Source organism: Sus scrofa, chromosome 1 (genome assembly GCF_000003025.6).
Source record: "Sus scrofa isolate TJ Tabasco breed Duroc chromosome 1, Sscrofa11.1, whole genome shotgun sequence".
Lineage (NCBI taxonomy): Eukaryota > Metazoa > Chordata > Mammalia > Artiodactyla > Suidae > Sus > Sus scrofa.
In genome coordinates, this window is record NC_010443.5 from 109,919,360 (window position 1) to 109,936,381 (window position 17,022).

General features: G+C 43.9%; 2 protein-coding genes across 5 annotated transcripts in view; one reads left to right on the plus strand and one right to left on the minus strand.

Annotated features, from left to right (window-relative positions):
• LOC100152206 (C2 calcium-dependent domain-containing protein 4A) lies at nt 783-8,401 on the minus strand. Its single transcript, XM_013992909.2, is given in 4 exon segments — nt 783-2,325; nt 2,328-3,253; nt 3,712-3,999; nt 7,242-8,401. Coding segments are annotated over 2 exon segments (1,134 nt in total). The 5' UTR covers nt 3,204-3,253; nt 3,712-3,999; nt 7,242-8,401; the 3' UTR covers nt 783-2,067.
• VPS13C (vacuolar protein sorting 13 homolog C) overlaps nt 11,910-17,022 on the plus strand; it is a 174,251-nt gene continuing 169,138 nt past the window's right edge. For 2 of the 4 annotated variants that reach the window (XM_021094365.1, XM_021094373.1), the window contains exon 1: nt 11,910-12,129. In XM_021094365.1, the coding sequence (XP_020950024.1) occupies nt 12,030-12,129 (100 nt within the window). In that variant the 5' untranslated portion in view covers nt 11,910-12,029. The remainder of the gene's footprint in view (nt 12,130-17,022) is intronic. The other 2 variants (XM_021094362.1, XM_021094370.1) reach the window with 1 other exon arrangement.

The window sequence follows — 17,022 nt, forward strand, 5'->3', positions numbered from 1 at the left end:
CCACGTAGGATCCGAGCCACGTCTGTGACCTACACCACAGCTCACGGCAATGCTGGATCCTTAACGCACTGAGCAAGGCCAGGGATAGAACCCGCAACCTCATGGTTCCTAGTCAGATTCGTTAACCACTGTGCCACGATGGGAACTCCTTATTTTACTGTACCATGATTCTAAGATTATTAAGGAGGTTTTATATGTATGTTTTTTATATTGTATATATTTATGTATTTATAATTTTTGTATATATATATAAAATTCTTGGCTTCAAGACCAAGGAAATGGCAATTGAGAATATATAAAAGAGCATGTTGGGGGAAAAAATATGTATACATGTAAGGATAACTTGATCCCTTGCTGTACAGTGGGAAAAAAAAAAAACCACGTTAAATATCTGAACTACTGTGATGTCATCATTCATTTGGTCAACCACTTTGAGCTTCTGGATGTGACTGATTTTCATAGCTAATTAATTCAGTTACTCTTCATGTTTGTTCAGTGAATGTCATTTATAAATATCTACCACAGCATCTACAATTTTCAGTTTATGCTTGAGCTGTGATTAAAACTGAAACTCTTGGATTCTTGCCTTGGCACAAAGGGATTGATGGGCTCTCTGCAGCACCAGGTCACAAGTTCAATCCCTAGCCTGGCATAGTGGGTTAAAGGATCAGTTGTTGCTGCAGCTGATGGAAACTGTGGCTCAGATTTCACCTGTGACTCCATATGCTGCAGGGCGGCAAGAAAGAGAGAGAAAGGAAGGAAGAAAAAAACAAAACAAACTCTTTTCTAAATAGCATTTCTCTTGAGCATCGATGGATAAAACTGTCAGCATTTTAGTGAAAGCAGAAACCAGTTCTGAATCCAGACTGATAATGCAGTCATATTTAACAATGCACCACGTATTTAAATATTTCCAACACTCATTTAGGACAGATTTTCCTCTTATATGCATGAGGAAGAAATATGCCTGGCTGGCAATCAATGTGACAAATGAAAGAAAATCACCCTTTAAAACATAATAAAACTATTATTACCATCAGAAGCCAGAGGAAGTAGAACAATGTTACAGGCACATTACAGGCACACTGCCCTGGAACATTAGCTCTTCTGGTATGGATAAGGCTGGTACCCCATTTTCTTTGACTCTGAGATCTTTAACTTCTTCCTCCTTCTTAGACCCAGTCATTTCAATGCCTGATCATTAGCATGAAATGATCAATCAGTCATTTTGACCTATTTGCTTTTCTACTAGAGTATGAGGAACTGAGGAGACCTCATCCTCAGAGTCAACAATTTCAGATATAAGATGCAGTTTCACAACATTAGTGAGTTGAGACTTTGGACACTGTAGTATTACTTACATAGAGTAATGAGTAAAATACAGATTACCTAGGTGCAAATCCTGATTTCATCTCTTTATTCTGTGCCTCTATATCCTCATCTGTAAAATGTTTGCAATACTTATTTTTAGGGTTGTTTTAAAAATTAAATGTTGATACTATTAGTTATAAAACTATTCTAATTATTATTTAAGCTTAAAATATTAAAGTGGTTTCAACACCTTTGGTTTTCTAACAAGATGTAGCCAGGAGTATCAGATTGGAGAGCTTAGGAATAATTCACTGTTTACTTTGAACAAGTCACTTCCTCTTTCCTGGTCTTCTTATCCAGGGTCTAAAGCAAAGCTTCAAAAGTAATAAATGTTCTAGATGGTCTCAATGGATGTTGTGAAATGAGCAAACTTCAAAATAAGGTTATTGGAGCAAAAAGATGGCCAAGACACCTTCTAATGTTAATATTCTATGTGATTCATTATTTCCCATTAGGACTGTGGAGAACACAAGAAATACCATAGGCTATCTACACTGGGAAACACTGCAGAACACCTTATCATTTGCTGAAAAGAATTTTGGCAGCAACTACACAAGATCCTTTACTGTGGTAATTAATCTAGTATCAATTCTGCCAATACCGGACTGAAATAAAGGCTTGAGCAGAATAAACGCAGGTTTATTTTGGACATTGCAGTTGTTAGTGTCCGAGAGGGGCCAGGGCCAGGCCACGCGCTCAGAGGAACAGGAGGGGGCCCAGCAGCAGCTCGCCCTGGCCCAGCAAGCCGCCCCGCTCCAGGCCGCGGCCCGGGTTTTCGGCCTTGATGCGCACGGCCAGGCGGCGAACCTCGTCCTCCGAGAGCCCGTCCAAACACAAGTCCTGCTCCAAGACGGCCCGGTGACTTCGCCGAACTACGCTGCCGCGCAATGTGCGCGTCTGGCCCGGCGGCTGCAGGAGGACGAAGCTGACGCGGCAGCCGACGGGGTGCGGTGCTCGGCGACCCCTCCCGCCCCGCCCTCGGCGCGGAGCAGACGGACGCGGAGACGCCCGCTGATCCTACTGTATTCGGCGGCCAAGCGCAGGGCGCCACCAGCGTCGTCCAGAGCCACGGTGCCCTCGGCCTCTAGGCGCTCTGGCCGCGGGCTGGCGGGCGGCGGAGGGGACGCGGCGGGGGCCGAGGCCCGGGACCGAGAGCTGGCGCGAAGCTCGTCGTCTTCCTCCTTGTCCCCGCTGGAGACAGAGCGGGCGCGAGCCAAGCCACCGCTCCTTCGGGCCCGCTGGGCACGGCGCAGCAGCCCCTCGGGCACGCGTAGGAGGCGGCGGCCGCGGGGCTGCGGGACCAGCGCGTCGGGAAGCGAGCGGAGACCACCAGGGGCCGCTGGAGGCGCCGCAGGAGCTCCGGGTCTGGTAGGGAGGAAGGTGTCTCCTCCGGCTCCGCCCCCGCCGCCGTAGGTGCGCGCCCGGGGACGGGGCTCAGGCAGGAGCTCAGCGGTGCCAGATCCGCCCAGGAAAAGCGACTCCCTGCGGCGAGTGTGCGGGCTTTCGAGCAGCGCGCAGAAACCATAGGCCGTGCGCGTGCGGGGCAGGTGCGGCAGAGAGAGCGCGGCCTGCGAGCGCGGGTCCCAATCCGTGCGCCCCAAGCCGTCGTCTCTTCCTGCTTGGTCACACCACGTGTGGCGGGTTACAGCCAGGGTCGGACAAGGCGCGAGTCGTGGGGGAATGCAGAATTCGGGGATGTGGTCCGGGGTGAGCACGTTTGCGCAAGTGGCGGGTGCGACGGCCGTGGCTCCACCGGTCTGACCCTGGAAAAACCGGTTTCCGCCCCGCAGGAGGCGCTCAGGTCCCCAGAGGAGCCGCTCCAGGCACCACATCAGGCAGGAGGTACCAGACGCTAGACGACCCACTACTGGAGCTGGTCAGCCTGAAACGCAGAAGGGCACACGGATCATCAGACTGAGCCCTGCAGGGCGCAACAATTCCAGTCTCTTCTACTTAGAGGTGATTCCACCAGCCTCCCCCCTGAACAAGGCAGACGGCCTCTCACACTGCTATTGCAAATGTATTGAAGTATTTCATTGTAAAACAATCGTTTTTCTTTTGTCCTGTCTCTATTCCGCTTGGGGTTTGCTGCTTAAATCTAGACCCGCCCTCGCTGCCCCAAGGCGGAGATTCTCAATATGTTGGCTCACGCTGTCCTCCAATCCAAGAGGCATTATGCTTTTGCGGTGCCTTGGATTAATGCACTCTAATCCTCGGACAGAATTAAAATAATTATTATCCTCTCCAGGATATTCGGCTTGCTCCCTCCTTTTAAGCTCAAAGAGCCTCACACAGGTCCCCGGGGGAGTTAAGCAAGGAAATCGGTCTCTGCTAATGTACCTGGGGTGCGGCGTCATTCAGGTCTCTGCATCGTTCCGCCCGGAGCACCAACTCATAGAGGCGCACAGCCTTGGAGAAATTCAAAGCGCTGCTCAGTACGGTTTAATGACAGCCGGCCTGAGCCTTTATACTTAGGGCCTGGGAAGCCAGCCAACAGGCGGGACTGAGCCGCACTGCTTGGTAACCTGAGGCCAGGCCTTCCAATTTTCCAAATGCCACGTGGCTGGATCCGCTGTGCAAATTCAAGCTCTTTTGCTCTCCAGCTAGTGGTGGGGATGTTTCCGTTTCCTGACAGGCAAAAGAGGGTTAAGTCTTTACTAAGTCGCACTCATTGTGAGGATCTATGGACACAGTGAATGGGAATCATACAAGCACTCTACACCCGCCATTAAGAGGAAATAAGCGGCTTGGAGTGCCCATTGTGGCTCAAAGGGTTAAGAACTCAACGTCGTCTTTGTGAGGATGCAGGTTAGATCCCCCACCTTCCTCAGAGGGTTGGGGATTCCTGTGGCTGAGGCATAGGACTCAGCTGCAGTTCTGATTCAATCCCTAGCTCGGGAACCTCCACCCATGTGCCACTGCTGCAGACATTGAAAAAAAAAAAAGGAAAAAAAAAGGGGCGGGGGAACAGAAGTCAAGTTTATCTTATTCTTTTTTTTTTTTCTTTTTTTTTTTTTTGTCTTTTTGACTTTTCTGGGGTGTATGGAGGTTCCCAGGCTAGGGGTCCAATCGGAGCTGTAGACGCCCGCCTACGCCACAGCAACGCGGGATCCCAGCCGCGTCTGCGACCTACACCACAGCTCTCGACAAGTGGAATCCTTAACCCACTGAGCAAGGCCAAGGATGGAACCCGCAGCCTCATGCTAGTTGGATTCGTTAATCACTGCGCCACGACGGGAAACTCCAGTTTATCTTATTCTTACCTAGTATCCTTCCCCCAAATCCAGCCTTTTGGTTGCTCAGCTTTCGAAGTTCCTTATCTGCCTCCTGGTTTTCTGTTCTGATTTCAAATGGTTTTTGTTTGTTGATTACAAACTACTCTGGGCACAGGGAACCTTAGGGGGCTGCTGGAAATGTCTTGTTCTGGGTGGGGTTACAGGGGTGTATCCATATGTAAAAATATTATCTAGCATACAATTAAGATTAGATATTAGGAGTTCCCACTGTGGCCAGTGAGTTAATGATCCAGTGTTTGTAGCTGGTTGGGTTTGATCCCTGTCCAGCAGCACAGCTGTGGCTGGGATTCAGTCCCTGGCCTGAAAACTTCTATATGCTGTGGAAGTGGCCGAAACGAAAAAAAAAAAAAAAAAAGATTGTATGTATCTTATACCTCAATTTAAAAAAATAACAACCCACTTCTTAAATTATGAGCACTGATTTTTTTTTATTGTCCAGTGTTCAGTAAATCAAATTGAATTTGTGCAAAGATGATTTCAGGATAGGGCATGTGCATTTTGTTGCCAAAATATATACATACCCAGGCACTGTACTGGATGATTTATGTATGGTCTCTAGAACTGTCGCATAAAGCCTACAAATTATGATTATTCCAAGTTCACATAATGATGGGAAATGAAAGAAAAATATATACTAATGGTCATAAATGAGTTATTTTGGGGATTTAAAAACTCTAATAATGTAAAATATTTAGGACAGTGCTTGGGATATGGTAAGTGCTAAATATGTAGAAGCAGTGATTATTATTAATATTAATGTTGCAAGAAGAGGGACCCCTTCCAGGGCTCTTGTCTAACACTCAGAAATAAATTACCCTAGGAGACACATGTACTGACAAAGCAAAAGACTTTACTGCGAAGGGGCATCTGGGTGGAGAGCAGCAGGGTAAGGGAATCCAGAACTGCTCTGTCACATGGCTTCCAGACTCAGGTGTTATGGGAATGGCGTTAGTTCCTGGGTTGTCTCTGGCCATTTGTCTTGCTCAGCCCATACTTGATCTGACTGAGTGTCCTTCCTTGTGGTGAGTACACCTCTGAGCCAAGATGGATGCCAGCGCCAAGGATTCTGGGAGATGAGTCATCTCCTCCTTTCTATTGCCGCCCCCCACTGGTTCCTCTCAAATCCTCCCCATTAGTTCTGGGGGGTTCCTTATCGGGGCCACCTATTGTGAGACAACTCATGCAAGCAGCTATTATATCATGCATGCCTGGCCAAGGTGGGTGGTTTCAGTCAATGGTCCCCTAACAACAATATTAATATTAGTAATAATAATAGAGGAAGGTAGTAGAATGTAGTGGTTAAGAAAATTGGGTCTGAAATAAGTGGTTCCCATTTTAGAATGGCTGCTCCCTCTGTGACCTTAAGCAAGTTACTTACACTTTCTAAGCCACAGTATCAAAATGTAAAATTAGGAGGTGGGCTTTTTGGGAGGTAATAAGATTAGTGATCTTATAAAAGAGAACCAGGAGAGCTCCCTTGCCCCTTCTGACAATAATAGTACTTACCAATAAGCTTGTGTGAGGATATAATGTGATAATGTATACAAAAAGGTTAGCATAGAGTCTTTTATATACACTGTCAGGTATTTACTGTTATTACAGTAGAGAGAAAATGTTCATTAGTTCACTTATTCATTCAGAGCAATATTTACTGAATGCCTCCTGGGTTCCAGGCACTACACTAGGCAGGTAGATCCAGGCTGTACAAGATCATATCAGCTATGTACATTTGTTAGAAGAGGAATGAAATAATGAGGATAAACTATTTGAACTCCATCTGACTGAGGCAGGAATGAGCAAAGACTATTGAACACTATATATTTAGTCTGGGGGCAGGGTTGCTGGGTCCTGGGGTTGGCATACCTTTGACTAGCGACTTCTATGTTTTTATAGCAGCTCTGCTCCTGGCCAAAATTCTTGGGCATGGGCTAAATCTATGGGAGAATGTTTACCAAATTACATACTTAAAATGTGTTTTGACTCAGCTTATCTCTTATCTCTTAGGAGATAAGACGTTAGCTCTGCAAATAAGAGCCTAGAGAGCTCCTGGTTAAAATGGTGAAGCTCACAATCTGAGAAGTGGTCTGAGAAATTGTTAAACAAAGCTGTGTTGTGAAGGGAGAGATGATTTAAAGGTAAGGAAATAGAGATTTTGGAGTCAGTCTGTCCTAGGTTCATATCTGTTATGCAACTTTTTAACAATGGAGCTGTGGGCAAGTTAATTAACCTCTTTGAGCCCAAGCTGTACAATGGGGATTATAATTCCTACCACGCAAGATTATTGTGAGCATTAAAAATGCACGAAATGCTTGGCACACAGTAAATGCTGGCTGTTATTTGGCTGTTACTATTATACACGTCTGCTTGACTAGGGATTAGGTGATTCATACATGGATTCCTTTAGAAAAACATTTCTCCTTCTGGCCAAGCCAAGCAGATTTGCTTTGTTTTTATTAATAATTTACTTTCTTCAATAACACTCTGGAAGCATTTCCTTTATTCTTGAAAACAGCAGGGATGTGTCCTCGCATGGCTGGTCCTCTGTGACCACATTAAGCCTTATGTTTTACTTACCTCGGAAGCATGAGCCATGTGATAACTGGGAGGATGGTGTAACAGGATGAGGCCCTGTGCCTGGAACACCCAAATCTACCCAGAGGAAGACCGTGATCATTCCGAGCTCATGGCTCTGGGAACATCCAGTGATGGAGCTGGAAAACAATTCTGCGAAGTAAGCATAAATAGATCGCACATCATCCAGGTCACAGGTGCCTTTGGAGTAGAAGGAAATAATTCAAAGCAGACCTGAAAAATAATATAGAAGAATTGGGTGTCAAGAAAAGCAAGAAGAAGAGAATTTATAACCACATAAAATATTGGTGTTCTGCCTTGTCCATCTCATTCAACAGAACTAGAGTGTGGAGTAGTGGAAAGAACTTGGAGTTGAGACACTTGGGTTTTAGCTCTGATAGTCACTAACTTGTTGTGGGACTTTGGCAAGTCCCTTAATTTTCCAAGTGTCTCCATCTGTCAAAGGAGGGGGTTGGATAAACCAGACGAGATTTGATTTCCTCTGTCTCTGACATTCTGCAGTCCACTTACATACTTTCTCCCAGTTAAACATCCTACCTAAACTTTCTGAAAATCCATGGTGTCATGCTTATTCTCCAGCTTTCTCCTCTAGTTCCTTTTTTCCCCAACCCCCTTTTGCTTTTCCCAACAAACTCGAGGGTTGGGAAAGGGAGTGTGGGTGTAAGACAATGTGATGTTAGAGCTTCTTCTTTTTCAATTTTTAAGCAAGAGTTGTTAATTTTTAACAAGTGTCCCTAATTCTGACTTTCATTTTTAATAGAAACAATATTTTGCACTTTGTTTTTACTGCTCATTTCCTCATTGCAGTTTAGCTTTGCCATTGCCTTTGTTATCCTGCTCATTTTTCTGAAGCCAGAATGGATGTAAGAGCTATAATTACTAGAATGCTCATTTTCTTTAGTTACCCTCTGTATCCAAATTCCTTTTGGTTCAGTGCTGTGCATTAGAGTGCCAGCGGTGTTTCTTCACATTAGTTATGGTTTGTTTTGGATTAGGACTATAAATTTCTGACTTTTGCAAGAAGTATGGCAGACTTGGGACATTTGCACCTAAAAACCAGTCTCTCAAAACATACTTAAAAAGTAAAATATTGGAGTTCCCGTTGTGGCGAGCAGAAACAAATCCGATTAGGAACCATGAGGTTTTGGGTTCAATCCCTGGCCTTGCTCAGTGAGTTAAGGATCCAGTGTTGCCATGAACTGTTAATGTAGGTCACATACGTGGCCTGGATTCTGCCTTGTTGTGGCTGTGGTGTAGTCTGATTCAACCCCTAGCCTGGGAACCTCCATATGCCACGAGTATGGCCCTAAAAAAAAAAAAAGCAAAAATAAATAAATTAATTAATCAATTGAAAGTAAAATATTAAAAGTTAAAAGCTTTTATTTTATTATTTATTTATTTATTGTCTTTTTTGCCTTTTCTTGAGCCGCTCCCGTGGTATATGGAGGTTCCCAGGCTACTGGTCTAATCGGAGCTGTAGCACTGGCCTACACCAGAACCACAGCAACGTGGGATCCAAGCTGCATCTTCGACCCACACCACAGCTCATTGCAATGCCAGATCCTTAACCCACTGAGCAAGGCTAGGGATCGAACCCGCAACCTCATGGTTCCTAGTCAGATTTGTTAACCACTGTGGCACAATGGGAACTCTGGAAACTTAAAAGCTTTTAGTCCTATCTGGTAATAGCATTACTTATACCGACCTTTTTTTTTTTTTTTTTTTTTTTTTTTTTTTTTGCTTTTTAGGGCTGCACCCATGGCATATGGAGGTTCCCAGGCTAGGGGTGGAATTGGAGCTACAGATGCTGGCCTACACCACAGCAACAGCAATGCCAGATCTGAGCCATATCTGCAAACTTCACCACAGCTCACGGCAACACCAGATCCCCAACCCACTGAGCACGGCCAGGGATTGAACCTGCATCCTCATGGATACTAGTCAGATTTGTCTCTGCTGCACCACAAAGGCAACTCCCTGTACTGACAATTTTGAGCTGAATTTTTCCACCCTAAGATTTTCTATTCCATTATCCTTTCAAACTAAGTTCTCTGAAAATTACAAGTAGCCTAGTGGTGATTTAACTGTACTTGTTGAATGAGAAGAGGGTGGCAGTCCTCAGGGAGCTGAAGGAAATAAATACCTGCTGTGTAATTTTATGTAAACCACTGACTTTAATTTTTCTATGAGGACAATACTACCACCTGCATTACTTGTCTCACAGATCTTTTGTGAAGATTACTTGAAAATGCATACCTTGGCATACTAGCTCATGAGGTATAACTGAAGAAGTATTAATAAAATGGAATAATGTTTATAAAGTCAGGCATATGCATTATCCTTTCAAAAGTATAAAGTACTATGAAAGTACGAGAAGTTAGTATTACACAGGGAGTAGTATTGTCCACTTCTCCCAGCAGATTATTCTGCCTGGGGCATCTTTTGTATCATCTTGCACTATTATTCATACGTCCTTGTAAAATTTTTGGGGAACATGCCTATCCCAACCAGAACATATTAATTTTTTGCCTTCTCCTCAGTGCGTAGTTGCTGTGCATGAACAAGAGGAGAGGGGTTGTTGGGATGAGTTGAAGAGGGCTTTCTTTACACCAGAAAGGTATTAGGTCTTTGTGAGCAGAACAGTAACCTGTGCTTTGGGAAATTAGCTACATTGACAGTGAGCAGATGGATGGAAAAGGAAAAAGCTGGAGTCCAGGAGGCCAGTTAGAGGGTGACTGCATGGTTCAGATGAGACATAGAGATAATTTAGGAAATATGATGAGGAGTTCCCATCATGGCTCACAGGAAACTAATCTGACTAGCATCCATGAGGACTCAGGTTCAATCCCTGGTCTTTCTCAGTGGGTTAAGGATCTGGTGTTGCTGCAGCTGTGGTGTAGGCCAGCAGCTTCAGCTCTGATTTGACCCCTAGCCTGGGAACCTCCATATGCCGAGGGGTTTGGCCCTAAAAAAAAAGAAATAAAGAAAGAAATATGGTGAAAGCAGAATAGCCAGGTCGGACTGTTGATTGGTTGTGGATGTTGAAGGAAAGAAGTATGAAATATTTCTAAATATATCCCAAGTATTTTGTCAGGTTGACTAAGCTAGGAAAAAGAAATGGTTGAGGATTTATATTCTGTGTGCAGGAGCGAAGGATGGAGGTGGATATTGACAGCACCAGTACTGGCTAGTGCTGATTCTCTTTTACATCCATTTTCTGTAGCACCAATTGTGGACATTTTGACTTTTTTGTCCTCCAATAGACAAAAAGGAATGATTTTCCTTTTTGATCTTCTTAGTTTGTTTAGGATGCTGTCACAAGATACTATAGACTGGGTGGTTTAAAAACAACACAAATTTACTTTTCACAGTTCTGGAGGCCAGGAGGTCCAAGATGGAGGTGCCAGCTGACTCCCTGTCTTGTGAGGGCCCACTTTCTGGTTCATAGATAGCTGTTTTTTGCTCCATGCTCACAGGGCAGAAGGGGTGAGGGAGCTCTCTGAGTCTCTTCTACAAGAGTCCTCTTTTATAAAGATTCTACTCACATTCATGACGGCCCTGCTTAATTACCCAATGACCCAATTACCTCCCAAAGCCCGTGCTCTGCTCCCATACCAGGACAATGAAGGTTAGGATTTCAACATATGAATTTTGGGGGCACACATTGTCCATAGAAGATGTTTAAAAGCAATTCACACATATTTTCAGACACTGTGTGTAGCAAAGCATTTAATTAACTTGTGACTACAATAATCTAATTATTTGTTTTATGTCTGTTTATAGTACCTCAATTTTTTGAAATAAATATTAGAAAAAAGTCCAAAGAGAATTGGCTTGTCAGTGGGTGGTTTAATTTTACTAACTGAAAAAAGCCCTTACGTTATATAAAGCCTCACTTTGAAGGTCTTGCCACACCAGTAACAGTTCAGTGATTGCATGAAAGTGATAAATAAGTAACAGCTAACCCTCACCTAAAGATAAAAAAGGAAGTACTATGTTTCATTCTTTGTTTCCTTAATGAGGTAACTAAGAAGTGGCTCATGAGTTAAGTAAGAGCCAATCAGACCCAGAAGGGAGGAAAAATAACAAGTTAACGAAATGCATACTCAGTCCCCAGTTTATCTGTCATCTTGATGGGGTTCTGTTCCTTCTCCTTACAGTTGTAAATTATTAAAGTATGTTTTCAGGAAGCAAAAAAAGACGGAGGGCTATCTCAGGCACAGTTGATAGGTAGCAGGACCAGCGTGCAAAGGTCTCCTTTATTCCTCCTGAAGGGGTGGTTATTTAGGCGCTCAGTACTGACCAAAGGCCTATGAAGCGCCAGGCTCCGGTCGCGTAGGCTCCACCGAGCTGCCGCCGGAACGGCTGCGCTCTGCGGCCCCGAGGCCGACAGAAGGCTACCGCATGGTAGAAGAGGGGCCACAAAGATGTCCCCGTGCTCAGTAACTCCTACCCTCCCTTTTCCCTCTCCAACACCCCCTTCCTCAGGTGCAGGCCATTGGGCCAGCCCCAAAGCCGGCTCCCGGGTCCCTTTCCCTCCCGCCCTGGGCTGGCTGGGTGTACATCCGCCAGCAGGCCGCGAGTTTGCGGCGCGTTCACGCACCCCCCGGTCCCGGCGGCGGCGCGCCTGCGCACTGGCCGGGTCACGCGCGGTGCGGCGCGGCGCGGGGGCGGGCCGGCGCCAGGGGGCTGTCATTCTCCGCGCGGGTCGCCGCCCTCAGCTGCACCAGGCGGTTCCGGCTCCTCCTTCTCCCGCGCCTCGGCCCCACCATGGTACTGGAGTCGGTGGTCGCGGACCTGCTGAACCGCTTCCTGGGGGACTATGTGGAGAACCTGAACAAGTCCCAGCTGAAGCTGGGCATTTGGGGCGGTAAGCGAGAGGGCGCGGCCGCGGGCTGCGGGGGTTGCCAGCGCTGGCCGAGGGGCCCACGCGGCGGGCTGCTCCCGTCCCCCGTCCCTGCTCCAGCCGGGGCCCTGCTCCCTTCGCCGCCCGAGGCTCCTCCTCCGAGGAGGGTGCTTGGCGGGGCACCCTCCCGGGCCGCAGGTGGGCGAAGTCTGGAGGCCTGTTCCCGCCTCTGCCATTAGCAGGTCTCGGGGAGCGGGCTCATGTTGGGGAGGCGCGGCCGGATCGCGCCCACGCTGCGGGGATTCCCAGCTTTGGCTTCCCTGAGGCCGAAGCCCCTGCCCCGCCCCACCTGCCCACCTTGGAGAACCTCTAACTGCTCTCAGCCTGAACCCTTTGACTCCCCAGCAGAAAAAAACCTCTCCCTGCTCCCGCACCGTGTGCAGGGAGGATGGTTGTGTGGTCACACAGCTCAAAGTGGCACCAAGGAAGAGGAGAAAGGAAATTGTGTTCCGCAGTTATTTTTTTCTGGCAGTTGTTAGCTAGTAGGAACTGGCTTCTCTTGAAGACTGAAGGATTTGGGAAAGGATCATCAGCAGGCAGGGGAAGATCACTACGAAAAGCTTGTTGGTGGGGATTCTTATCTTAAATACTTGGAGCTTCAGAGAAAGTGACTCCTTCCTTTAACATTGATTTTTCCCTCAATAAGAAGAGGACTTTCAATTTTGTTTTGGAGCGATAGAGAGAAATTCAAGCCACAGCCAGAAGCATCATTAATTAGGTGCTGCTGGGTTGCGTGCCCAAGAATTTTTATTTACAGCAACTCTTCTATCATAAAGATTGTGTATAGAAGTAGTATGCTTTTACACTCTTCAAAAAGCTTAATTATGTGCACCATTTACATGTTAAACTTTGGGACCTCTGGGGATACTTTCTACTCTGTAGAAGACGTTTGGGAATTTTGTCAGCTTTGGAGGGAAGTCGAAAGAACTACTCAGATGTCTGGAACTGCTTTTAATTCATTCAACAGGTAGCTCGATCTGTCCTATAGTTTGGCCACTAGCCACTGTGCCTATTGAGCACTTGCTGTGTAGTTAGTGCAGACTGAGGTGTGTCCTAAGTATAAAATATACACTGAGTTTTGAGAATACTCAGTAGGAGAAAGAATGTAGTATCAACAATTTTTTATGTTGATTATGTGCTACAGTGATAATATTTGAATATAATGGATAAATTAAATTATTCATTCCCCCATTTCTTTTTACTTAAAAAAAACTCTGACTCCTAAAATTTATAATTACATATGTGGACCATATATTTATATTAGGCAAGTGTGCTGCCCTAAGTGATGGAGGCTGCGTTTAGTAGGTTAATGATCATTTTATTGGTTCAGCATGGTTTGCCCAGCAACACATACTCTGTTTACATGCCCTCCCCTCACACAAAGTGGTCCAAGAGAAAGAGAAGTAACATTTAAGGAATTAAATGTTCAGTGCCTCCTGCCGGGATTGTTTCTTCAGACTACTGTTTACTAATATGAATTACTCTTTGCAGTTTGTAAACATTATATGAAATCTGAAAAGGTTCTGAGCTAGTACTTAGGAAGCCTGGGTTTTAGGTTGTGTTTGACAGTGCATTTACCTTACTGGGCCTTAATTCCTTCTTAATTTCATCTTTACAGAAAAAAATCATACCAGAAAATAGAATATTTCCATGTAATCTCGACTCAGAATCACTTACCCAAGTTACAATGTTTTGCCCAATTTACCTCAGATTAAAAAAAAATTGTTTTGGAGTATAGCTGACTTAGAAAGTTGTGTTAATTGCAGGTATACGGTAAAGTGAATCAGTTATACATATATCCATTCTTTTTCAGATTCTTTCCCTGTATAGGTTATTATACAGTATTGAGTAGATTACCCTGTGCTATACAGTAGGTCCTTGTTACCTGTTGTATATAGTAGTGTGTATATGTCACTCCCAACCCCCTGTTATCCCTCCCACTGCACACTGACCTCAGAGGTTTTTTAAAAATAAAGTTTCTGGATACATTCAAAAATTCCTTTCCTACCAAATCTGATTTTCCTTTTTCTTTTTCTTTAGACTTAGGGGATGGCCTAGGTAACATCTGAGGGTCCTTCCAGTACTCTATGATAGTTGTAAAGATATGATATTGTAAAGATAATGTGAAATTGTTATGTATACTGCTTGAGAATTTGAACTTCCTAACAACTGAAGTTAAAATGCCATAAGCATAATTTGACACATTTCTCCCCTATTTTTTGGTGAAATATAGGAAGGGAGACTTTCTTTTCTTTCATTTTCTTTTCTTTTTTTTTTAAATAAAGTAGTCTACCCATGGCCAATATCAACTTTATAATAGGCCTGAACAAATACACACATTTCTTTTAGGAAATGTCTTCAGTGGGGAGTCCATTCAGGTTTATAAGCTCATAGCTGTGCTTCTATAAAATTTTGCTGCCTTTTATTTTTGTGTTATCTTTGTGTATTGCGTTATCTTTGTGTATTGGAAGCAGTAAGTCATGAGCTTTTTACAGTTATTGCTCAATATGTTTTCTTTGTAACACCAATTCCCTTATTAAAATAGAGACGCAAAGTGTGAGTTGACTATTGCTGTTTTTTGAAGAAGTTTATCTCAAACTTTTTATGGTGAACAAGTGGGATTATTAAGTTAACCTAATGAAACAGCTGATTTTTATGATATTTGTGGTAGTGATAAGTTTTATAAAGAGTAAAATAATTTATATAGTCTTAGGTGAAAATTGTTTGCTTTAGCACGTAGGTTTATGAGTCATAGAATTTGGCTCTGTCAGTTTTGTTTTTTCTTGTTAAATTTTTGAATCTTAAGAAAGTGAAGAATTTAGCCTGTAAAAATCTCACATAGCTGATCTTGTTATTCTTTCCAAGTGAAGGGTAAACTAAGTTCTTACTTCTTTGACTAGTCTATGGCAGTGGTTTTCCACCAGGGATGACTTCGCCCCCAAAAGCCTGTTTGGCATGTGTGAGACATTTTTGGTTGTCACACTGAGGGACAGAGGTGTGCTCTTGGTATCTGGTGGTGAACCCCCGAATACTGCTCTCTTCTACAGTACACGTGACAACTCCCCACAGCAATGAATTACTCAGTCCAAAATGTTTGTTGAGAAACCCTAGTCTAAGGAGAATATTGAGATTGTATTCTGCCTTTATAGGAGACCTGCTGCTGACCAGGTTGGAGTAAGAAGTAAAAAAGACTTAGAGGATTTATATGCTTCATGAAATTTTATAACTTGAGATAAACAGACACCTTAAGATGTGTGTTGGTAACATGTTGGTAAAAATGCATAGTCTTGGCTTGGATGATTATCGGGAATCAAAATGTTGTGTTGATATAATTTGAGAAGTGTTGTGCTATGCATACCTTCATGCATACATAGGCATTCACAATGAACTCCACAATAAATAAAAAGTTGTCGACTGAGAAGGATGGAGAAAATTATTGGAGTGGCTAGAATCAGGAGGTATACAGTGGATATTGCCTTAAATTGGAGAAGAAAAAAAAAAGAGAACTTTGTCATTTGCCTTCTCTTTTTATTTTAAAGATTAATGCCAAGCAGTTCCTATGTATTTTTAAAAATGATTTAAGCAGAATGATCTTTTAAGAATTCTGTTGTAGAGGAGTTCCCATTGTGGCTCAGTGGTTAACGAATCCGACTAGGAACCATGAGTTTGCAGGTTCGATCCCTGGCCTTGCTCAGTGGGTTAAGGATCCGCCATTGCCGTGAGCTGCGGTGTAAGCTCAGATCCTGCGTTGCTGTGCCTCTGGTGTAGGCCGGCGGCTATAGCTCTGATTAAACCCCTAGCCTGGAAACCTCCATATGCTGTGGGAATGGCCCTAGAAATGGCAAAAAGACCAAAAAAAAAAAAAAATTCTGTTGTGGAGAAATGAGGCCCTGATTATTACCTGTGGGACCAATGGGCAAAACATTTTAATTCTTTAAGCCTCAATTTCCTTAAAATGGGGAAATAACACTCTGTGTTTGAGTTAAATCATGTAAAGATCTTTGTAATTATAATTGTTAAATTTTTAACATTGATAGTAATAGTGATAATACACAAACCTAGCTAAGTGATGGAAAGCAGCCTGCTTGTTTTATTTTACAGGCATATCTTGGAGATATTGCAGGTTTGGTTCCAGACCACTGCAATAAAGTTAGTATCAAAATAAAGCAAGTCACATGAATTTTCTGGTTTTCTAGTGCAGTAAAAGCGAATGTTTAGATTATACTGTAGTCTCTTATGTGTACAATAGCATAATGTCTACAAAAGATACATACCTAATTAAAAAATACTTTATTGATAAAAAATGCTAACCATCATCCAAGCCTTCCACGAGTCCTGATCTTTTTGCAATAGGAACATCAAAGATCACTGAGCACAGGTCACCATAACAAATATAATAATGAAAAAGTTTAAAATATTGCAAGAATTACCAAAATGTGACAGAGACATGAAGTGAGCAATGCTTTTGGAAAAATGGTGACAATAGATTTGCTTGACAGAATTGCCGCAAACCTTCAATATGTAAAAAATGCAGTAACTGTGAAGCTTAGTAAAGTGAAAATGTATTTTCTTCTTTCTTTTTCTTTTTTTTTTTTTTTTTCTTTTTGCCATTTCTAGGGCCACTCCTGTGGCATATGGAGGTTCCCAGGCTAGGGTTCGAATCGGAGCTGTAGCTGCTGGCCTATGCCAGAGCCACAGCAACTCGGAATCTGAGCCACATCTTCGACCTACACCACAGATCACAGCCATGCTGGACCCTTAACCCACTGAATGAGGCCGGGGATCGAACTCAACCTCATGATCCCTAGTCAGATTCGTTTCCTCTGTGTCACGATGGGAACGCCTGTATTTTCAGTA